General features: G+C 42.9%; 2 protein-coding genes across 4 annotated transcripts; one reads left to right on the top strand and one right to left on the bottom strand.

Moving 5' to 3' along the window:
* Positions 1-525: 525 nt before the first annotated feature.
* On the bottom strand, positions 526-9,658 carry bap1 (BRCA1 associated deubiquitinase 1). 2 transcript variants are annotated; one of them, XM_072382105.1, is made up of 18 exons: positions 9,467-9,658; positions 9,160-9,189; positions 8,998-9,052; positions 8,692-8,824; positions 7,638-7,757; positions 7,272-7,333; positions 6,977-7,119; positions 6,557-6,635; positions 6,341-6,464; positions 6,046-6,154; positions 5,711-5,895; positions 4,287-4,420; positions 3,730-4,193; positions 3,272-3,504; positions 3,013-3,105; positions 2,825-2,897; positions 1,309-1,463; positions 526-1,211 (listed from the first exon to the last, which is right to left on the bottom strand). In XM_072382105.1, the coding sequence occupies exons 1-17, from the start codon at positions 9,501-9,503 to the stop codon at positions 1,330-1,332; spliced, it is 2,208 nt and encodes a 735-aa protein (XP_072238206.1). In that variant the 5' UTR covers positions 9,504-9,658; the 3' UTR covers positions 526-1,211; positions 1,309-1,329. The 2 variants fall into 2 exon arrangements, with proteins under 2 accessions (XP_072238206.1, XP_072238205.1); XM_072382104.1 differs by having other exon boundaries at positions 526-1,463.
* A 452-nt stretch (positions 9,659-10,110) lies between these two features.
* Positions 10,111-24,126, top strand: rad54l2 (RAD54 like 2). Of its 2 annotated transcripts, XM_072382101.1 has the most exons (22): positions 10,111-10,254; positions 11,724-11,922; positions 12,072-12,381; positions 12,476-12,612; positions 12,717-12,854; positions 12,938-13,170; positions 13,283-13,465; positions 13,558-13,691; positions 13,779-13,975; positions 14,857-15,199; positions 15,298-15,475; positions 15,572-15,802; positions 15,915-16,033; positions 16,568-16,686; positions 16,994-17,093; positions 17,191-17,396; positions 17,485-17,660; positions 18,489-18,685; positions 19,528-19,712; positions 19,862-19,951; positions 20,047-20,139; positions 20,601-24,126. In XM_072382101.1, exons 2-22 carry the CDS (start codon positions 11,775-11,777, stop codon positions 21,599-21,601), a joined length of 4,518 nt encoding a protein of 1,505 aa, XP_072238202.1. In that variant the 5' UTR covers positions 10,111-10,254; positions 11,724-11,774; the 3' UTR covers positions 21,602-24,126. The 2 variants fall into 2 exon arrangements, with proteins under 2 accessions (XP_072238202.1, XP_072238203.1); XM_072382102.1 differs by lacking the exon at positions 20,047-20,139.
* The last annotated feature ends 92 nt before the right edge of the window (positions 24,127-24,218 follow it).

The raw sequence follows: 24,218 nt of genomic DNA, 5'->3' as shown, positions 1-24,218 counted from the left end.
ACGTTGTTTCTTATCATATGTTCAGAACATCTAGCAGTAATCTATATAGGAACCAAATACTGTGCGCTTAGTAGGTAACTGTAAAAAACGTATGTTAATTATAAAAGTTTATCTGTACAGTAGTTTGCGGCACGATACACTAAGATGCCCCCCTAAGGCTAAATGTTTATATGACAGTCGTGTTGCCACGGCACAGGTGTAGTGATTCCAACGTTTATTTGCCTGTGAATGGATCCATTTACAGCACAAAGGCAGATCTGAGGCACTCCCACTCGTCTCTGAATGATTGCTCTCCCTAGTGTATGCCAACTGTCACTGCAGTACAGCCGTTACATAAATCAAACCCACGTACAAATCTTATCTAATGAAAATCTAAAAAAACAAAATCTTGCAATACTTGTTCTGTAAAGTAAATCTTGCACGGCTCCATTCACTAATCCAGGATCATCCACTGTGGTCACGTCACTTTTAAACCCCCCCCCCCCCAAAAAAAAAAGGTCCAAAGAAATGTGGCACAGAGCAAGATATTTTCACTAACTTTATTGCAGAATGAACTGGCAAAAACAGAGCAACTGAACTCAGTGTACAGGCGAGCCAATTGACAGATAAATATGTACAAAAACACACAGCTTCACACATCCAACTGAATATTCACTCACTTTGAGATCCATATCAGGTACAAAAATAATACACGGCATGTTTTTTATTTTCTTCCCCCATTTGCAGAATCTCAAGACACACACATACGCACACAAGTAGAGACTCTTTGCTGGAAAGTCTTTTCAGAAGGAATCAGAACCAGTGAACCGTCTTCAGCAGACTCGGTGCAGGTAACCAAGTCTGCTGAAGGTGAAATTCTGTGGATGAATAAAACCAAATATTTATTTGTCAAAACATTCTTCGTTGGCACTGAGGAAATATTGACTTATGGTTACATACGGAGGGGTTTAAATAAGTCCAAATTCCAGAAAAGAAGTATCGTACTGACCATGAAACCAAAGAGCAAGTCTTTGTTTTTTTTGGTTTTTTTTTTAAAAAAAAGCATCACGTGCATCATTACAGACATGTCTTTTTTTTCATATTTACAATTTATAGATATAAATGGCACAAGAGGAAGATTTACAGTCTATCATGGCAGAAAAAAATATATATACAGAAATTATAAAAAGGCCAAACATATGGTCCATTTTGTGAAGCAGGAGAGGCTCTGGCTAAAAAAGAACACAACAATGCCTCTAGGAATGAGGTTCAGGAGTGCAGCAACTGTTTCTCTCTGCAGTGATTGCTTGGTGCTGGCAGATTACTTACAGACGTTATGATTGCTTGTAACTACTGACGCTTGGCTTTGTAAGGTCTGGAGCGTTTCCTCCGATCGGGCTTCCTTTGTTTGTGCAGGCGGCCGATACTGACGCCCTGCCGACGGCGCACAGAAATGTTTTGCTCCACGAGGCTGGCCAACATGCCTGCGGAAGATACCAATATCAAAATGTCAATTTCAGCGTTGGACGACAATGATTTCGGAGTCGTGTGGTCATCTGGGCTTTCGGTCCCTGTTAATAGCAACAGGAGTTGAAATCGCCTGACGTCCGGGTGCCGCGAGTTCAAACACGAGAAATTCAGCATAACACGGATGTTTCAACATATTTAACAGGGCCTAAAGCAAATGTTTGGCTCCCCACAAGGTCAGCACACTTGAAGCATGTAAAGTCTCCTGCTATAAAAAAAATGTTTCCGTTCTTTTCTGGGGAATTTTTTTCTTATTCTTTCTGCAGAAGGCCTCTATATGTGTAAGATTCGAGGGGCCATCTTGCACTCGTGCGTTTTTTTTCTTCTTCTAAATTTTGTTTTATTTTTCTATAGGCGATCCACATATCTTCATTACGTTTAGGTTGGGTGACTATGTGGGCCGTGGCACAACCATTAGCTTGTACCTCTCGAACAAGGCCATTAGGATCATCAGTTACAGAAACCATCCTCCTGGTGAAACGCTGCCACTGGCTCCCAGTCTAAAGCATGTCTGATTCACCTCCGTACTCTGAAGAAATGTTTTGTACATGGAGTTCTGCACCCTTTTCTACCTCTACATACCTTTGCTCATTCCTGCCAAAAACTTGTTTTCTACTTCTTCAGTAGACAGGACTCTTTTTCAGAATACATCAGGCTTTTTCTCAGACATTCATTTGCGACTTTCAGAGGTGTGGCTTCCCAGTAGAACAGTGAACCACTCATTCTGAGGGTCTTTTGTAGTTGAACAGTGGTCCTCGTTGCTCTTTCTGGTAATTCTACAAGTAGTTCTCTCTAAAAGTTGTTCTGAAGTCGCAGCTCTCTTGAATTTGATCTGCTTTGCTCCTTTTAACTGTCACTTTGTTAACTACATTACAAACTGAGGAAACATGTACCAGAAAACACTGACATCCTCACAGCCTTCTTCTGCTCTTCCTTTTTAAACAATACTCAGAGGCACCTGTGGCTGCTGATTGTTGGGAAATGGTTTGTGAAGCTCCAACAAGCTAATTAGGGTTTGAGGCCTTAAAAAAATGTACATCAAATCTTTAGTGGTGCCCAAACTCTTGCATAGTGCTCTTCACCTCTTTTTTCCCCCCGCCAAAAATATCAAAGTAATATAGCTTTGAGTGTCGAAAACAATGTTTCATCTTAAACTTTGTGTGCTTGGGGATCAATTTATCCTCGATTCACAGTAACAGAAGACAGAAGACTTTCTGTCTTCTGTGGATGAGCCTGTGACAGAGTCTTAGGGGGATGGTTCGGATAGAAGGGGAAAAGGAAAGGTGACATAAAACTTTCAGGAAACAATCAGGTTTACCTTCTTGGGCCAGCATCGATATAAATGTGCAGATAAACTCGTCATAGTTGTGGGTCCTCCTCTGATCATCAATCTGAACAAATAAAAACAATGATTCTAATTAAAAGCGCATTTAAAGAAGAAGAAGAAGAAGAAGAAGAAAAAAAGCATCGAGCATGAATATTGAATTCCAGGGAAACAAAACCTACTTTGTATTTCTTTCTCTTCTCCACTTCCTCCTTTAGATACACCTCATAATTGGCAATGTCAGCCTCAACACACTTGAGCAATGCAAGCAGCTCCTGCAAAAGACAATGAGATGATCCACTTGCTGTCTGTGTTTACGTTAGTTCACAACTTTGGCAACAGCTCATTTATGATCAGCAGATACCTAAAAAGTGAGGGTCCTCTAAGGCCCAGCAGAGTGTTGTACAGTACATTGCAACAAAGGACAATTACTCGACTTACCTTTGGTGAGTACTTATCTCCACTGGGTTTGCTGTCAGCACCAGATTCCGTAGCGTTGAGCTTTTCTTTCGCCGCTTTCCCCTCTGCTCTGTCTTTGTTCACCTCTTCTTTCTTCACCTCTACAGATGGTCCCTCATCTCCCTCTTTTTTGCCATCTTTTTCATCTGCTTGCTCCTTGACTTTTACTTTCTCGGGAGTGCAGGGTCGCTTTGTGCCTTCAGCAGCCAAATCCCCTGAAGAAATAAAGAAACTATCAGTAAAGACATCTGACAATCAGTTATTGAATGTGTTACTGCAGATTGTGGTACCCCATAACTCTTGAATTTTGATGCCTGAAATGTTATATATGTTGTGATTGCACACAAATATCTAGTGACAGACTCAGCCACTCACTTCAGCAGATGTTTTCAAACCAGCTTTGTAAATAAGGATGACAGTAGCAATCTTGCACAACTAACCAGATGGAGGGAGAGCATAAATGACTCCATCCTCCTGTAAGTGTAGCGCTGCTACACTGACAGAGGGGCCAAGTTCTCTCACAGCACGGTTATGTCTGGAGTCTAGCCGCAACATCTCATCTTCCCCAAACAGCACGCGCGACAGATGGGATGCAACTGGACTTGATGGGCGCGTGGCAGCCTGGGAGCGAGCGGGCGAGCGCAGGGGGGAGTTGAAAGCGCTGCCAATCTCAGAGGCTGTGTCTGTGCTTTCATTGCTGGGTGTGGGGGAAGGCTGTGAAGCAGATGTGATAGAAACACCTCCGGTGCGACCTTCGGTGCGCACAGACAGAGGAGTATTTAGAGCATCTTTTCTTTGAGCCTCCTTCTTCAGCTTCTCAGCTAAGACATTGAGGGCAATCTGACTCTCCATTCCACTCCCAACCCGACCTGCTCTTGAGCGCAGACTTGCCTTCCGCCGAAATCTATGAAAAAATAACTCTGGTTTTAAAATTCAATTCAGTTCACAGCAGGAAACAAAACGAAAAAAGCCCCGTTCGTATAATAGCAGTGCTGACCTGCTAGATGTGCTCGCAGAACCTGTCACTTCTTCCTCATCCTCATCGTAGTCATCTTCATCATCCGAGTATGGAGGCTGGGGGGCGGGTTGTATCCGAGAGCGACCGACACCAGCTGCCAGATCTTCCTCCTCCTGTCAATCAGAGAAACATCAACCGACCTCCAACGTTACAGACAATTATTGTACGGGCATCTGAGGCTAATCTGAGGAGGCTAAAACAAGACCCAAAAAGTGTAAGAAGTCTTTTTAAGAGGGGGGGGACACCTGAATACCCACCAATAAACTGAGTTCAGAATACAGAAAGCAAGAAAATAGAAAAGACAGAAAGTGAAGAGAAAGTGAAGAGAAAGAACACACAGAACGGTTGCACAGAACTGTGAACCCCGTCCAGGGTGCATCAAGCGCTGAACAGTTTCTGCAGAATACTAGCATTCGTATGATCTACGATTTAAAATCCTCTATACAATTCATGACTTTAGCCGACAGTTTTTATTTCTACAAACTAAAATGCAAAGAAAAAAAAAAAAGAAGATGTTTTTGTGCCTCTGAAATTGGAAGTTTTGCCAATTTGAAAAGCCTTACACGCTGATATTAACTCCGTATTGGTGTTTTTCCATTACAGGGTATTGCGTGATACAGCACAATTCGACTCGTCGCTGCTTTATCTTGCTTCGTTTTCCACCTCATACTGTGGGAAGGACCCGCTGTTTATCAGCGCGGCACGTCTGAGGCTGCGAGGACACAGTCGAGACACATAACTTAACGGTATGCGTGTGGTTATTGTATTTCACCGATTAAGCAGATGCTGTCCAACAAAGCAAGGACTATAGAGGAGTATAAAGCACCTATTGCACAGAATGAGTTTGCAACAGGCTTTTAATTCAGACGGGTTTGAGCATCTTAGCAAATGGGCGTCACACAGCTCAGCTCCGGGCAGCAGAGAAACAAATCGATCTGTAAAGCCATACACGCACTTAATAAACATGCTCATATTCATCAGTCATGCACACAATAGGTGTCCCATACGGACAAATGAGATATCTGCGATTTATGTTGTAATTATGTGCAGAACTTTCAATCAACTTTGAGGAACAGGTAAGTGTGTCGGTGTGTGCGCGCTGCTGTAGACTCGTTTACACCCTTACCATACGGCACCATGTGCTCAGCGAAAGGCAACGCAAATTTGAGTTGAGGACTGTGAGGTCTGGGAACTTGCCACTGTTTTCTCACAATTTACAGATGTGGTAACTGATAACAAAAAAAAAATGCTTGCAGAAAAGTCAGCAATGAAAACAACTGTAGATTGAAACCCCAGCTATTCATAAAAAAAAATTATGTAAAAGAACCTTGTGATCTCTCAAAACAAATAAGACAAACAGGATTAATGCTGACGCAGCATAAATGCTTCTGCGTCTCTCTTACCTGCATTGGAGACTTGGCATAGTTGTGGTTGTCAAGGAAGGCAGGCAGGCGTTGAACAATGGGGTTAGGACTGGTGACTTGCTGGGGACCTCCTGTGGTGGGGATTGATGGTTTGCCCATGACTTTAGTGCTTCCCGAGGGGCTAGAAGCATCCTTTGACCGAGCCGCTGACTCATCCACTGAATCTAAAATGACAGTTCCATGGCAGTTATATACGAGTTTAACATTTCAGATAATCCACATGTTACAGGTAACCCACTACAGAAATAGCAGAATAGAAGTCAGGGAAAGATTTATAGCAACAAAGTTGCATGAAGAAGCCCCTTGGGATGTACCTGGCCCGACATTTGCTTCTTTTTTGATAGTTGTGGTGCTTTCATCTGGAGAGGAAGACTCCTGCTGCTTCTTGTCGTGGGCAACCTCGGTCTGAGTCAGCCGGATCATCTGAAGACATGATAACATTCTTTAATTTTAACTCAAAAAGCCGAATTGGGTATTCCTCAGTGTATTCACCTGCCTTGGCAAACACGACTAAGGAGATGCTGCATGTCTGACACACCCTCACAATCATTAAGACTTGTGGGATGATAACTGGCTTGCGTAGAAACTTAGTTTAGCTCAGTTTCTGACCTTCTGTAGACCCTCAAGAACGGTTTGTCGATTCCTCTTTAGAATTTCTAGTTTGGACTCGTACTTCATTCTGCGGTCAGGCACCACTGCCATGAGGTTGAAGCGGATGTCATGGTATGGCTCGCTGAAGAAGAGCAGAGCAGCAGAATGAGAATGAAGCTTTAAGGGCGTAGAAACTAAAGCACTACCCCTTGGGTTAACTGGTGCATGACTCACCCAGCAGTGGCCAGTCCAATCCTCTCCATGATAACACGGCGAGCCTTATCAGTCCACTCCTCATCCTCACCCCAAGGCCCTAAAGTATAACGAAACAGCACACATCATTTACAAGCTTAACCGCGGCAGAAGTTCACCAAAGAACAATGAATTCATTACTAAAAAAGAAAGCTACAAAACTTTTGTTATATTGTCAGTTTGATTGTTCATTTCAGGAGAAGCACAGACACATTTTATCCATTTTTGCATTTAATTTAGCCTCCAGGGCTCCGAACGAGGCTGTGCCAGATTTCAGTTTATGCAGTGAATCAAAAACTGATGATTGAAAAAAAAGACTAATACAAAACAACAAATACGTTTCATGAGTAAGAAAATTCTTGGACAGAATTTTCTGTCACTTCTATGTCAGTAAAAACTCACCATGGTCAATGGGATAAGCCTTGAGACCATCAAGCTCAAACAGGCGGTCTTTGATGGGCACATAGCTGACAAAATGGAATGCCTCCATTGTCCGCACCGCACTGATCCCATTCTGTTTCTCCGGCAGGTGTCTGGGCTCCGGTCTCCATAGAAACAAGGAAATAAAGAGTTTTAGAAACTGACAAATCCACACAGCCTGACATCTCACACAGCCCAGTCAAAGACAATGTTTCTTTGTACCCCAGATTCAGTGTTATCTCAAAATTCAAAAAATGAATCACAGACTATAGATTACCTGGCATGGCTGTTGTGTGCTCTGGCGAGCTCTGGGGCATTTCCTATTGCATAACCTTTGCTCTGAAAAATAACACAAAAAAAAACATAGAAAGTCAATGTTATCTCCAACAACACAAGATTACCCAAAAGGGAGAACTAAAGAGAAAGTGAGTAGGTAACACAACTAAAACTGGAACCGATAATAATAATAATGAAAATGAAAAAGATATATTCCGACACATTTTTTTTCTACAATTACCATTTGTTATATTTTCCTCAACCTACTATGATCGCCAATAAGTTACAGCCAAAGAAAAAAAACTGTCAACATCAAATCACACTTCAAATAACAGAAGTTCATCTGTGATTGGGAGGAGTGACTTACTTCTGGACTGAAGCCTTTTGTAAAAGCCTTCATGCGACTGAGGGTGGTGCCGAGCTCAACTCCACTGCAGTTCAGAAGAACGCTCAGCAACGCGTGGGTGGCACACGAGTTTGGTATTAGCTAGATATGAAGACGACACCATAAACATGTAAAATAAGACCTCACATGTCTGTTTTTTTTTTTTAAAAAAACGAGATACATAAAAGCTGGATGCTGAAGAATTACTTTGTTCTTTAAGAGGCAGTTTTCCTTATTCTGTAACATTTATGGTCAAATTCAACTCAACATTTTTTATGTTATTTTGACATACAGTAAGATAACTATATATGCTTTCAATACTAAATATTTCTTATTTTACTTTCTTAATACCCCGTAATTCAGCCTAAATATAATCGAACAATCATAAGATTTGTTTTTTGTTCTTTTTAAGAGGACCTAACATCATTGTATTTAATCTACTTTATTAAGAGTTGATCTCACACCCCATACTCTGAGTCCTTGATGCACTGACCCGAGTTTGATTCCATTTTCTACATGTCATCCCAACTCTTTTCCCCTCGTTTTTGTACACTAACTATCACTTTCTAATAAATGTTTAATTTGGAGAAAATAAATGTACAAAAAAAAGAGAACTTGTTCAACACAAAATATATATGAATAAAAGCAAATTGGACGTGTGTTCATATGATACAAAATTACTAAACTCGGATTGTCTCAGTAAGAGCTAGAAGTAGACTACCTTACTTTCAGCTAATTGTTAAAACAAACTAACAAAATCTACAAAAGACAGAAACATTAAGACCACCGTGTCACAATTTTGTCAGCTTAAAAAAAAGTTTTGCTTAAAAGCTACGTGCACATTTAATTCAGATTTATATAAATAATAACCTTGGCACTCAGTGCCATGCTTACTATATTTTGAACAGCAGCAAAATCTGTAATAAGACAGCTCATAACAAATCTATATAAATTAACTGGAATCAAAACTGAAAGGCAATCTGTTGCAAAGATAATTGCAATGGTAAGCAGTATCTGCTACCAAAGAAACACTTACCTGATGAGCAAAGAACATATCATTTACTATTTCCTCATCAATGACAGAGGTCTCATCCACCAAAGTGTTAACTTTTCTTCTGGACCGACGCTCCTCAATCCATTTGAACAGGAAGATGAAGCCGTAGACAGGACTGAAAAATAAAATTACACGAAACATTGCTATCAAGTGGCTGTTTTGGTTCAGAGAAGGTGCAGCATGTGTATATTATTCACAAATAAATATGAATATTTACTGCACAGTTTTAATCTACACAGTATCACTGCGCAGCCAGTAGATTTACTAGTATAACTGACAGTAACATACCTTTGACATTTACTTTGAAGATCATAGATTTCCTCGACTTGAACACCTTTGACACCTACGAAAAATGCACTTTTTTTTTTATTCGTTCTAGCTAGAAATACTGCACAGAGATGTTGACAACAGCACGGTGAAAGTTTTAGCACCTATATACCAGCTACTCACCGAAATCTTCCACAAGCAAAGTGAACAGGCCTGCAATAGCAAAATATTGTGAGTAAAACTGCTAGCAAACAATACAAAAGAAAAGCTGTGAAATTGCACATCATTACTTTTTACAGATATGCTGCTCCTCCTCACATCCCATCATTGTTTACAAATTGATTAAATAGCAAAGCACAATACACATCAATAACCGAATTAATGATTTACTCATTTAAAGTGGCTTTCTACGTGAATCTTATAAAGCTAAATATCTCATCAATGTGGAAGCTAACGTTCGTTAGCTGAAAAATATATCGAAATTTCTCACCTGGATCACTCTCGAGCTCCAGCCACCCTTTATTCATTTTTGCATTTGTGCACGACAGACTAATTTTTCAAATGTTTACCAGTCCATGTCCACAAAGAGGTAGATATTTTGTTTACGTGAGTGCCGTTTTCATTCACCAGACAGCCGTGAAGAGCTCAACATAAACACAATAGACAGAGCAGGTCGCCAACAAACTACGTCATCAAATAAACGACGGATGGTTGTCCCAAAAAAACTGCCCGGCTTGCAAATTAGTACGTGAACGAAACAACTGACCGATAGAGATAGAGAGCATCAATTCAGTTATTCGATAAGCATATTGTCAGTCTGATACACTTCTTTGACAACATTTATCACCCAGAAATGTTCAAATGCGTGAAGCGATGTCACACGATTATACAATTACGACTTTTCTCTAAAACACATTCGCAGGATCCTGTGAAAATATCATATTTTGCCGGTCATTCATCATTATGAAAGATATTACTACCAGAAAAAAAAAGCGGAACAAAAATAATAATATTTACGTACGACATTAGACAAATGTAATTCATCGTGATGTTATGATGAATTCCCCGTCATTCGCATTTGTGTTATTCGGACTGAAGTCAGAAGGCAGGAACCTTAGTGGGAGTCACCTCCGCAGGGGCAGTATTTATGGTCACACTGAAAAAAATGGAAATTAGCAACGTTTATCAGTTCATTTGCACACTTACTGTATATTTCTATTAAATTGGTCGGTGCATGCACTAACAGCCATACTCCCTGAATAGTACCACGTACAGAAGGTAAGCCCAAACTGGACCTCGATGTTTGTGTGTAACCGACGCGTCTTAATTAGCCGAGTGTGCTAGCCTCGGTGTAATTTAGGCTAGCATTAGCATTACACCTACACAATATTGGATCCCTATCTCACAACAACATCTAATTGAACAGTCTTGTCAGCTGAGAAATTTGCTTTTCTTCCAGGTCAGTTTACAGCCGGACGTCGTTTCTTACTCGCACGTGGATGTTACGTGTATTTAGGCGGTTAAAATTGCGTCTAATTGTTGTGTAATTAGTTAGCACATTGGTTTGCTGATTGTAGCTTAGAAACGGAAGCATTTTTATTCGCGCGGCCGGGTAGCTGAGCAGTAAGCCGCCTAAGAACAGTTGCTTTGCGCTCGATGTAAACAATGAGATTTCTGAAAGGCTGCAGAGGTGGCTTAATGCTAGTTGCTGCCGTCGCTCTAAATCTATTGGGGGGCAAATTCCTTGAATGCCATATAAACTGTTTAATTTTAGAGAGGCTTGTAAGAGTGACCCAAAAGGATAACAAAAGGGAAAAACTTCCATTCTGCATGTGCCTTCCGAGCCTCTTTAGGTCTATGATATTACATATCAGGTCTGTTGCTTCGTCCTAACTTTGTTAATATGTTGACGGTGTCTGATTATCTGTTCAAAAGGATAGCGACATGGAGACAGTCGTGTTGATAGTAATTGTTTAGCTCTATATTAACAGCGTCAACAAGATAGCCTTATATAATCTTATCCGTGCTTTGAAGAAAATGAATTAGTTTCCTGGCTCAGCTCAGATTCTGAGACTATTACAAATGCCTGAAGAGGTTTGGGTGTGACAGCATTTGGTTATGATCTAAAGAAGTAAGATCTTATCACAGGGAAACTAAGTTTGTTTGTATCCCATCATATCCAAGCCGAATTGACATTGTAGATTAAACATTCCTGACCTGAATCGAACTGAAGTGGGTCAGGAAATCATTGATGATACCAGTCCTAGTTTTGGTTTGCCATTGCAGAGGTGATGGGGTAGAGTTAAGATAAAGCGACAATACAAATGTACAAATTGTTTTTAAACTAACCCTGGTTCACAGAGTTACATATTCTATTTTTTTTCCCTCACTGATTAGTTATGACCTCCACATTTCAAGGGTTGATATGAAATTAATAGTATCAGGGAATGTTCAATAAGGAATCACTGATTGTACCCTGGTTTAACTTTGATTTCTAACTAACAATTTCTTTTTTAACTGAATAGATGAAAATTAATTAATTGTGACAAATATTTGTGGTGTGTGTTCTTATCTGAGTTTGTTGGATTTGGTGAAATTATTGTGTTCGGTAATGAAGACATTAACAGAAAATCAGTTGTCAAGTAGATTTACCAACCATTTCCATTTCTAACTGTCAGCTGTGTAGAACTGTGATGTGAAGGTGTGACGTGCGTCATTGTTTTTATTTTACTTTCTTATTATTTTAGAGCTCCTGATGACGGTGTGTAGGTAATACCTTAAGAGCCCTGTAAGACAACATGTCTGAAGAGGGGATTTCAGAAAGTGACCTGGAGGCCAGCCTTGAGAGTGAAGAGGAGTATATGGAAGATGAGGATGAAGAAGACATTGAGGATTCGGAGGAAGATGAGGATGAAAATGATGGAGATGATGAAGATGATGGCGTTGGTGAGTGATGCATGAATATTTTTCATTCTGCTTTTCAAATGTTTTATCGATTCCAGTGTGCAAAGATCATCAGGGTTGGTTTTTTTTACTGTTAAAAGAGATTTTTGGTGTGATGGCTTCAACTGAAATGCTGTTATTTGTCTTTCAAGAACGACCTGCAAGTGCCCAGAGTCAAACGGAAGAGGCTCGGGACGGGAAGGAATCCACTTCAGCTACCTCTAGAGAGCCCTCCTCTGAGCCTTCGTCTCAGCCTGCGTCCTGCCCATCCTCCAGGGCGCCCTCCAGACCCCCGTCTCGTTCTCAGCCACCAGCCAGTCCAAACAACTCTAGCCAGAGCAAACCTCACTCCAGTAAAACAAAGAAACTAAAAGCCTCTAAATTAACCAAATCATCCAAGTCTTCAAAAGGCTCCAAACCTCACAAGCCACCCAAACCTACACACATGAGGAAGAATATCAGGTTTGTTGATCAGTTTGCAATGGTTTCCAGGCATGTTGGGTGATATTCATTTAGTATTTGCACATAACCGGACGGTTTTCCTTTGTGTTTACAGAAAGCTTCTGCAAGAGGATCAGCTGGAGGCTGGGACCAAGGCGGCTCAGCAGGAAGAGATGGAGAGGCGGAAACGACTGGAGCAGCAGAGGAAGGACTTTCCTGCACCACCCCCAGCTGTTCCGGACTCTCAACTAGGTAACTGTATTCTGTCAATGAACTGTGTGACCAATACTTCTGCCTGACACCCCCTGAAACACTGTCGTACTTCTGTTTAAAATTTCTCCTCATCTTTCCAACAGTGAATGCTGCGTTATTTGGAGAGGTATCTCATCTGGTTCCTGCTCTTCTCTGCAAGCAGGATGTGATTTGTCTGGACAGCAGTGGTGAAGAGGATGAAAAAGTAGAGCCAAAGTTGCCTACACTTGCCATTAGAGATGGTAAGATAGATAATAGTTCTTTGGTGCAATCCCCTTATTTCAAGCTGATTTTAAACGATCACTAACACTGAACGATGACACAGATGTAATTGAGCTCAGTTCTGGGGACGAGGACGCCCTGCAGATAAGCAGCGAATCGGCTGATGAGGATGCCGACGGCGCCACCGGCTCAGAGGAAAGCAGCGGTGCACACATCAACGATGCACTGAACCTGCCTGATGCCCAGGGCCGTGTGCTTGTTAATATTAATCACCCTGCAGAGGAGAAAGACATTTTCCTCGCTCCACAGCTGGCCAGGGCTGTTAAACCTCACCAAGTATGGCTAATATCTCCTTCTACTCTCCCATTCACAAGATAGTAACACCCAGTTGCAGTGACTCACAATGCTGTGTACGTTTCCTTAAAGATTGTTCTCCTTTTTTTTTAAGATTGGGGGAATCCGGTTTCTCTACGACAACCTCATTGAATCTCTGGAGCGTTACAAGACCAGCAGTGGTTTTGGCTGCATCCTCGCTCACAGCATGGGGCTGGGCAAGACACTACAGATAATTTCGTTCATTGACATCCTGCTGAAGAGCACTGAGGCTCACACTGTGCTGGCCATTGTTCCTGTGAGTACTCAAAGCATAGGCTGCGTTTTAAAAGAAGAAGAATTTCATTTTGATTAGATTAACCGCCCAAATTCTTTGTTTCCTTCTCACAGGTAAACACACTTCAGAACTGGTTGACAGAGTTTAACATCTGGCTCCCACCACAAGAAGCCCTTCCCCCTGACACTGACCCTACAATTGTCACTGGTCGCATGTTCAAAGTTCACATTCTCAACGATGAGCACAAGTATGTGACTCGCTGGCTTATCCGCGGGGTTAAGTAGTCGCAGACAGATGTTGGAGCTGTTAATCATGTTGACCGTTTGACCCACAGAACAACACTGGCCAGGGCCAAGGTGGTGGAGGACTGGTCCAGAGATGGAGGTGTGCTGTTGATGGGTTATGAGATGTACCGTCTGCTGTCCATGAAAAAAAGCTTTGTGATGGGCAAGAAGAGGAAGTCAAAGAAGCCTGCTGGACCAGTCATCATTGACCTGGATGAAGAAGATAGACAGCAAGAACTCATGAAAGGTAGCCGCATGGATAAGCAACCCTATTAAGTTTTATTGTGCGTGATGAAAATTGTGTGTGAATAGCAGAGCTGGACAGCATATCAACTTTTTAATCTATACTAAACAAAATCAGACAATGGTGTTTATGTCAAAGACGCCTGACGTTGCGTTCAATGAGTTATTTCTGTATTAAAGTCATGCAAGTGCGTGCACCTCATCAGAATTGCTGAATCACCTTGAAGTTCTCCTTATTGTTGGCAAAAAAAAAAACCCAAACACTTATGTTAAATATAGCAACAGCTTGAGTAGACTTCACTACTTAACTTTAAATAGGGAACAGTGCAAACACTCACTTTTAGCCCCTAACCCCCTGCAGAGGAGCTGCAGCCTAACTACAACTGCGTAGTCATTTTCCATCGTAAATGCAGCCAAAAATGCCATTTTCACACGTGCTCTGAAATCTTAAAATGCTCTAGAGGTGGTGGCATGTGAGAACCCAAATGTCCACAGCAATCAACACAGCAAAGAGCATCCTCTGCTGCTCTCAGTATGTTGTCAAGAAAACCGTCATTTCCACCGCGTGATTTCTGCCTCACATTCTGCCTGACGTCCTGCCTCATGTTCTGCCTTCTGTGCGCTCCAGACGGACCTTCGGTCACACAACCCCTCTAACGTTAGCAGCCATTAGAGCGCAGTCTCTTGCTGTGAGGACCAAACTGTCTGCACATTTTCTTGAAAATCTCTAGTGTTGGGAGTGTGAAAACCATATAAGAGATACTATAAGAGCTATAAATCTCAAGGGTTTGTAGTGAATCTACTTCAACGTAAAAAATGTAACCGAAACGTAACAAAAGGGAAATCTATCTCTGAGTCACCGTGACCTCCATTCTTTTCCTCCAGGTATTGAAAAGGCCATAGCACGGCCTGGCCCTGATGTGGTGATCTGCGACGAGGGCCACCGTATAAAGAACTACCACGCGAGCACGTCGCAGGCCCTGAAGAACATCCGCTCCAGACGCAGGGTGGTGCTGACAGGCTATCCGCTGCAGAACAACCTCATCGAATACTGGTGCATGGTGGACTTCGTCAGGCCGGACTTTTTAGGCACACGCCAGGAATTCAGCAACATGTTTGAACGTCCCATTCTGAACGGTCAGTGTGTGGACAGCACACCTCAAGATGTTCGGTTAATGCGCTACCGCAGTCACGTGCTGCACAGTCTGTTAGAGGGCTTTGTTCAGAGGTAAGCTCTCTGTTGCATTCCAAAATGGGATATAATTGTAAAAGAAATGGAAAACACTTACCTCTGCATGCTGTCTGGGGGGCTTCTCTGGTTCACAGGCGGGGTCACGATGTGCTGAGAGACCAGCTTCCAACGAAGGAGGAGCATGTGATCTTGGTGCGGCTCTCCCCCGTTCAGAGGGCTCTGTACACCGAGTTTATGAAGCGCTTTCGAGAAGCAGGGAACAGCGGTTGGCTCGGTCTCAACCCTCTAAAGGCGTTTTGTGTGTGCTGCAAAGTGAGCCTGATTTTTCTCTGAAGTTTGGAAGAAACCTCTGTTACTAAGTGTACTTCTTTGCATTGTCTAAGACCCGTCACTTCTCCATCTGTGCAGATCTGGAATCACCCAGACGTCCTCTATGAGGCCTTGCAGAAGGAGAATCAGGCCAATGAGCAGGACCTGGACCTCGATGACATCACCTCTGCGAGTAACCCTCGCTGCCCTGCACCCGGTGCTGGCCTCAAGACCAAAGTAGCAGATTCAGGCAACAGCAAAGTCAGCAGCAGCCTACCGCCACTCAATGCCTCTCAGGATAGAGCCAATCAAGTCATCACATATGAATGGGTATGTTGTAAAACCCAGTCTTGCTGAATGTGCTTAATCACACGCTAAAAGAATCAATTTGTTGTCACCGTCTAGCCAAGGTTTATTGCTAAAAGGTTGATTTATGTCTCAGGCAAAGGACATCTTGTCCAACTACCGGGAAGGGGTTCTGGAGAACTCGGCCAAGATGGTTCTGCTTTTCCACTTGATTGATGAGTGTGTCAAGAGAAGAGACAAGATTTTAGTTTTTAGGTAAGTCCCCTGCGCTCCATAACTTAGATTTAAGCAGAAATTCACCATTAAGCTGCTTAGGGAGGATACAGGCTGTAGTTTAGCTAATTAATCAGCATTTATTTGAACAGTGGGGTTAGAGAAGATGGAACCCCCAGTCGGAATGTAGGTGGATCGATCCGTGACCTCAACAGTTCAAATGTCAGAGTGCCCTTTTGGCACGATGCTGAGCTTCAAATGATTGCTTGTGTGTTCATTCATGAATCAGTGTTTATATGATAAGGACATCCACACAGTGCACAAAAACTGCTGTATGATCGTGTGGGAGACATTCTTTGTGTGGTCAAAAAGATTAGACAAGTTTAGTCTTTAAGGATGTTTTGTAAACATTAATATTGTAAAACTGCTTAATCTTAGAAACTTTTGCTGAGTAGTTTCAGGTTATTTGCACCCTCTATTCACCCTTTGTTAGCAGAGTAATACAAAAGTGACACCCATTTCCGGCTTTAAAGGCGAGAACATTTTTCTGACTAATTTATATTGTGTATCCACTAGTCAAAGTTTGTCCACCCTGACGGTTATTGAGGACTTCTTATCAAAGAGACCCATGCCCCAAGGCATTGCCCGCTCAGACAGCCAGAATCAAAACTGGGTTCGGAACCTCAACTACTACAGTAAGTCACCCCATTTGTGTTTCTTTCCAAACTAGCAGAGCTGCACAAAGTGTCGCCTTCACCACTGAAATCTTAAAATGACTTGGGTGTAAATGTTCACACTGTGCTCTGGAAACAGACCCGTTTAGGAGCAGTTTGTCTCATCTATTTTACCCATATCACCAGGGGTTGTTGTAAATTCCTCCAATCATCTAATCTTTTTTGCAAAGATGACAAAAATGGCAAAAATGTTGCCGGTTTCAAATGTCTTCTTCGCTTTGTTGACATGGAAAGCGTGTTCAGATGCCTGATGTTTGTCTGTATTCAGGACTGGATGGGAGTACATCTGCCTCAGAGAGAGAGCGGCTTATCAATCAGTTCAATGATCCAGAGAACAGCGCAACGTGGGTCTTCCTACTTTCTACCAGGTATCTGTCTCTGCTTTCTGCTCTTGTGCATCATTTTTCATACTTCCTAGTTACACGATAAGCTTATCGTTTATTTATTTATTTTTTTTTTTTACAGGGCGGGGTGTTTGGGGGTAAATCTGATTGGGGCCAATCGCGTTGTTGTGTTTGATGCATCCTGGAACCCTTGTCACGATGCCCAAGCAGTGTGTCGTGTGTACCGTTATGGTCAGAGGAAACCCTGTTGTATTTACCGCCTCGTCTGTGACTTTACCCTGGAGAAGAAGATCTACGACCGGCAGGTCTCCAAACAGGGCATGTCTGGTAAGAGAAAAGTCCTTATTTACAGTGACCAGATGGACACTTTCAAATCTTCCACCCGTTTTAAAATCTCGTGTCTGTCCTTTTAAAGACCGCGTGGTTGATGACTTGAACCCGGTGCTGAACTTCACTCGGAAGGAAGTGGAGTCGCTGTTGCACTTTGTAGAAGAGGAGCCTGAACCCAAGATAATCTCAGTGGAATCCCAAGAAGAATACGAAGCAGTGCTCTATCAAGCCTGCGAGCTTTACCCAAACCTCATTACCAAGGTATACATGCATGGAAAGTGTTAGCTGCTGCAAGAGGTTGTTGTTCATTTTCTCTCACACTTTAGAGCAGGGGTCGGGAACCTTTTTGACTAAGAGAGCCATGAAAGCAAAAAATTTGGAAATTTATTTCAATGAGAGCCATATAATATATTTTAGTAGCTCTTGGCACGCTTTCTTTCTGCTGTCTCCTGCCGGGTATTTTGATGCAAAGGTAGCATGGCGCGTGTCGAAGTGCCGCTTTACATTCGACCGTTTCATCGATGTAATTTTGTCATTGCAAATTAGACACACCGCAGAATTTGGCGAATTCTTCAGTCCATTCGGCCTGAAATGTTCGATACTCGTCATCTTTTTTTCTTTTCGCCATCTTCTTCGTCGAAGGGTTAGCTTTGAGCTAATGACCGAGCAGACTGATTCAAAAGGGGGCGTTTACCTGTTTTACGCCGCAACAGCCAACGTAGTCCAGTATCATCCAATTAAAATAATGCTCCTGCAGCCCTGAACAGGACATGAGCAGTGAAAAATGCAGCTAGATGCAATCATCAAAAGAGCCACACCTGGCTCGCGAGCCATAGGTTCCCGACCCCTGCTTTAGAGTGTTGTGCTGCCATACCATGAAACACGTGTTCCACATCTTCAGATGTTTTTTAGTACATGAGTAAATCTGAACAATGAATCCTTTGGAACAGCCTGGATGTTAACTTTTTGATTGGGTGGATGGATAAGAAAGATTTTTTACTCAAAATTTCAGAGAAGATAAACAATCCTCTATTAAATACAGTATTGTTATCTTGAATTCAGTTTCCTTTGTTCCAAATGTCTCAATAGCCACCGTTCCACCATGAGTCTCTGCTGGTGGACCGAAAGGAGTCAAAACTGACCAAAGCAGAGAAGAAAGCGGCAAAGAAGAGCTATGAGGATGAGAAGCGAGCCTCTGTACCCTATTCCCGCCCCTCCTATGCCCCATATTACCCAACAAGTGATCATACACTGGCAAGCATTGCAGCATTTAGCCAACGTGGCTGGTAGGTGCCGACTGCATGTTTTACATCCTACTTCTTTGAGTTTAGTGTTTGTTTCTGACATGACAGCGTACGCTTAATATTAGGTAGCTGAACCTATGTTCCACCCTTTTTCCTATGCTGGAAAAGGGTGGAATGCTCTCTCCGGTTCGGGAATGAGATCCTTCCCCAAGAGGAGGAGTTCAAGTATCTCTGGGTGTTGTTCATGAGTTAGGGACGAATGGAGCATGAGATTGACGGGCGGATTGTCGTTGTGAAGAAGGAGCTGAGCCAGAAGGCGAAGCTCTCTATTTACTGGTCAATCTACGTTCCCATCCTCACCTATGGTCACGAGTTGTGGGTAGTGACCAAAAGAACGAGATGGGTTTCCTCCGCAGGGTGTCTGGGCTCTCCCTTAGAGACAGGGTGAGAAGCTCAGTCATCCGGGAGGGGCTCGGAGTAGAACCGCTGCTCCTCCGCATTGAGAGGAGTCAGATGAGGTGGCTCGGGCATCTGGTTAGGATGCCTCCTGGACGCCTCCCTGGTGAGGTGTTCAGGGCACCTCCCACTGGGAGGAGACCCCGGGGGAGACCCAGGACACATTGGAGAGACTACGTCTCTCGGCTGGCCTGGGAACGCCTCGGGTCCCCCCGGAAGAGCTGGAGGAAGTGGCCGGGGACAGAGACGTCTGGGTTTCTCTGCTCAAGCTGCTGCCCCCTCAACCCGACCCCCGGAGAAGCAGTAGCTAATGGATGGATGGATGAACCTATGTTTGTCTTCTATTTCTAATGGGGCTCCGGCACAGTAAACTCCGCTGCTGAAGTATGTCTGTGATTGTCTCATGAGTTCAGGCCTTCTATTTCCAGGCGCCACCTGACACGGCCAGATGACAAGCCAGTGGCAAGTGTCAGGCCCATCCAGTCGACACCAATCCCAATGATGCCTCGCCAGGTCGGCATGGGCGTGGCCGGCTCCAGCTCCGCTGGCAGCCTCCCTGTCAACTTCCTGCAGAAAGCTGGAGTTCATGTTCAAAGGATTGTCACCACAACTGGTATCGCATGATATTTTTCAATGCTCAAATAACTCAATTTACTCAAGCAATTCCTGAAACAATAAGGATTTAGTCTGTCTGTCAACAGAAGCAGCATCGATTAGAGAATTTTGAATTGTAATGATCGGACTTTCGTCTCAATGTTACAGACATTGTAATCCCAGGAGCCAACAACACAACAGATGTTCAAGCTCGCATCAGTGCAGGGGAGAGCATCCATGTTATAAGAGGATCTAAAGGTATTTAAATCAGAATGTTAGGTAATGTCTAAAAAAAAAAAAAAAAAAAAAAAAAAGCATTTCAATAAACACTTTTTTTTTTTTTTCCAACACAGGTACTTACATCAGGACAAACGATGGAAGAATTTTTGCCATTCGATCTGGAAAGATCAGTAGACCAGTGACAGGGGGCCCTGCTGCTTTAAGAGGTGCAAATTCATTGTTCATATTGGATTCTCACCCATCATTTCACATTTCGACCATGTGGTGTGCTCTTAAAGGGCCACTGTCCCTCTATTTTATACATCATGAGAAGTAAAGCCTGTATTATCAGTAATGTCTTCATAGCTCCAAAAATACCTCAGATGAGATCATCAGTTCTCTTAATTTTTGCTTTGCGTTGTTAGAGGGCCTGAGGACAAACATTGTCATGTTGCACAAATGAAAAATCTGGAGGGTCTCATTAGCTCTCAACATTTGAACCTTAAAGCCATCACTGCTTATTGTTTGTACTGCATTAAGTTAATTTCCAGTAATATTTGTACATTGAAGTGTTTTTTTTGTTTTTTTTTTTTTGCACGACTGGCCTTTCAAAATGAAACTCTTCAGAGGCAGAAGTTCTGTAAATGTCTACTACAATTCTATCACTGCATTTCCTCCCTCTTCACAGACAACCAAGGCCCTTTGATTCATCCTCAGAGTAATGGCTGTTCATCCCCTGTGGATCAACAGCAGCTCTCCCCTAATGGTGAGCAGCAGTCCTCCTCTCCTTTAAGCGCTGAGATACTCAGAGAGCTCAGCCGCTACACCTCATCCACAGGTGACGCCTCTGCTGGCATGGGGAATGAATTGCCTTCGCCGTCACATGTGTCCTCTGTGCCAGGGGGCGACGGAGGTAGTTCACAGACGGGCGATCTCAGTAGGCAACTCGGTGACGACCTCCTGAGTTCAGCGTTAGAGATGCGAGGCAATAAACGAAAACGCATCGAAAGCCAGGGCAACGCACAAATAGGAGGCAAACAGACTTCCGCTGCAGCTCATTTCCCTGGACTGTCAATGGGCTCCGGTGGGCTCAGCTTTCCTCCTGTGGGTCTGAACTCTCCCTCTTTTCTGGGGAGCCTTGGCCACATGAATCACCCGCTTCTCATGACCGGTGGCGGTGGATCATCATTCCTTCAAACACCAGGACAATCGCTGGCTGACTTTCAGAACTTGTTCCCCCAAGCAGGCACAGACCTACTGAGACAGCCTGTGACTGGGAACGGACACCTTCCGACCCCCTCCTCCTCCTCTGCTTTCTCATCCGCCTCCACCACTATTCCTATGGCATCTACACCCTCAGCCGCAACTTCTTCCTCCCTCCCGTCAGGTTCTCTGCCTTCATACTTGATGAACCCCAATATGGCTGGCCTGCTTACTTCAAGTTTCCCTCTCAGCTACAGCCAGTCGTTGCTCTCCGAGCCAAGGATGTTCCCCAGCCCTCTCCTCCCAGGGTCCGGAGGGTTCTCTGCACCCAACTCCAGTTCGTCTTCGTCCAACTTTCTCTCCCATTTCAACAACCCCACCTCCAGCCTGCTAGGGGCTGCTCTAACCCAACCCGACAGACATTCAAGTGAGGTAAATGGAGGCGACAGTTCTGATGATGATGTCATCGAGGTGACCGGACATTAGAGTCTCAGAACACTCCCAGAGAGGCAGTTTCGCCTGAAGTGAATTAGGAATGGGAATAATTATACAATTAAATTGACTTAGTTTTGTTACAGTATCCAACCAAATGCCTAAAATTTGTCGTTGGACTCTGAATGGACTCTGTCAGAATACAAATGAGATCAGGAATAAGAAGAAGTTTAATTCTGCAATGATTTGATGAGCGCACATCTAAATAGTTGAAAATTGAAAATTCTTCGTAGGAAGTGGAGTTTAATCCCGATCAATCAGCTGGCCAAGTTTGCGACGAAGGCGTTTAAGTTTAGCGAGTTTTACGGTTCGCTCGGTCGTAGAAATAAATCCAAATTCCCGTTCCTAATGATCTCATTGAACCGAACGCATTAATTCTCACCTGCCAGTGAGAGAATCCAGTCGTACCTCGCTGACTGCACAAAGCCCAGACATCTTTATGAAGAATGTCCCCGACTTGTTCAGCTGGAGCAACAGAGCAGCGGGGAGCAGACCTTCGACGTATGAGGACCAGCTGAATCCCTCAGGGGCAGCTTCACCTGCTCCCTTTTTTCTTTTTTTTGTTGCCCCCCCCCTGCGTCCAGCTTTAGTTCCTCAGACTTCAGTGGAATGATGTGATTTAAAAAGTCAGATTTTCTTATGATATATTTCTGTGAAACCGTTGGGTGCAAACATCCATTTAACTTTCTGCACTCACTCTGAACACAAATGGACTCTCATTGTCTCGAGTGGGTTCCTTTACGGTGGAAAGCTGCGTAACACAATGACGAGAAACTCACTGCGGGTAACAGAGTTTAAGTGTTTGTCAAACTCCAACATATATATATATATATATATATTTAGAGAAAATCTTTCATGGCTTCTCATTAGCGGCAGAAATGTTAGGCTTTTGGAGCATATTTTAGTCTTTAGCAGTTTGATAGACTGTAGTAGCCCCTGTTAAAAGGTATGTGTGACACCATAATTAAAATTGTCAATACTTTGTATATAAGTCATCATTGTTTATATTGCAAGTCAATACTGTGCAGTGTGTAGATTTTTGGTCGTAGGGAAATTATTACAGTAACGATCATGATGATAAACTTACTCTGCTGGAGAAAGAAATTTCTGTTGAGTTTTATAATCTCCTTTTTTTCTCCCTGGAAACTAAAGTGAATGTACTTTCATGTTGGCTTTTGACCACAGGGGCCGTAGATTCATACCGTGCGCTTTCATGTTTAGCCTTAAATAACACAAAGGGGGGGGGTCCTCAGTCTTTGTATTTGTGCTTCGTACATCCTTTCTACAAATCTGTTGGAAGACCTACAGACAGCCAGACGGTTACTGTCCCAACTCTGAACATAGGTTTGGAGCACGTGGAGCAGTGAGGCTTCAAGCAGCAAATGTAAAAGCCAAAGGGAGCTCAAACCAAGGAGTAATGTTACTTGCTCATTCAGAATCGTTATTTTCAGTTGTTCCAGAACTGGCCCCCGCCACTTCTGATCGCTCCTCATCTGCAGAGAGCAAACCTTTTTACCTAAATCATGAAGATTCCTCGCACGTGTGCATCCAGAGAAGGTGAAACCTTAAGTCAGCGTAGCCACCAACCATCTCCCTTCTCTTTAATATTTCAGTACAGCTGCCTGTGACCGTGACAGAACCAGGTCAGGTGATGCGGTGGCCTTACGAGACTGACAGTGCCATTATGTGGTAGCTTCTCACTTAAAACGCAACGCAGTGCGAGTACTTTCCGTTTGGCTCAGTGTGGGTATTTCGCTTTTTGGGAGTTTAGGTCTTTGCTGTTCTCCTCAGCCGTCTGTTTCTGTGTTGTCACGACGCCTCGGGGGGGGTTTAGATGTAGGAAAGTCTTTCTTCTGGGGCTACATTAGGCTAGATGCAGTGGTTATTTGCCTTCAGAACACACTGGATAGCATGAAACAAAATCATTCCTGATGGAATAGCATTTCTTTTGTTGATGTTTTTTTTTTATATTTTTGTTTTCTGTATTGTGGGGATATTTAGTCCCCATCGTTCTAATATTCTTCACTTTCTGTTAGCTGCTGGCTCCGTGTCTCAGTCTTTGGAACGATGTGGTTTTCTTCTGCTTTTCATGGAAACTTTGAACTTGTTTGTTTTCGATTTGAAGCTGAAGCTAGCATTTTGTTAAAGGATTGTTTCCACATTTGAACTTCACACGGTACAGAATACTGACCCCAATGTCCTTTTTCTTTAAGTCTCTTGTTTCCCTGGAAAAAAAATGTTATATGAATGTATATACACATTTTTTTTTTCCATTTTCGTGACTTCTTGCGATTCTCTCACCTGACAGTCGTGTCCCTAATTTCAGTTACATGTACTTATTTATGATGTAAAGTATATTTTGTAATTGAGTTTCTTTTTTTTTTTAAACTTTTCGTTCACTTTGACCCATTAACGGCTGACTCGGTAAGAATTTCATACATGCAGCCTAAATCAAAGTAAAATATGACTGTGTTATCAATGTTATTTTAACAATAAAACACTCTTCTATTGCAGTGTAAGTCACACGTATCGTGGAATTATTTCATCTCAGAGTTGGCACGGCAACATGTGGTTTATTCAGACATGATGGAATACAATCATTTAAAGGGAA

This window comes from Leuresthes tenuis, unplaced genomic scaffold, assembly GCF_036924035.1.
Source record: "Leuresthes tenuis unplaced genomic scaffold, fLeuTen1.0.hap1 SCAF_3, whole genome shotgun sequence".
Lineage (NCBI taxonomy): Eukaryota > Metazoa > Chordata > Actinopteri > Atheriniformes > Atherinopsidae > Leuresthes > Leuresthes tenuis.
This window is presented reverse-complemented; position numbering and strand designations above follow the sequence as displayed.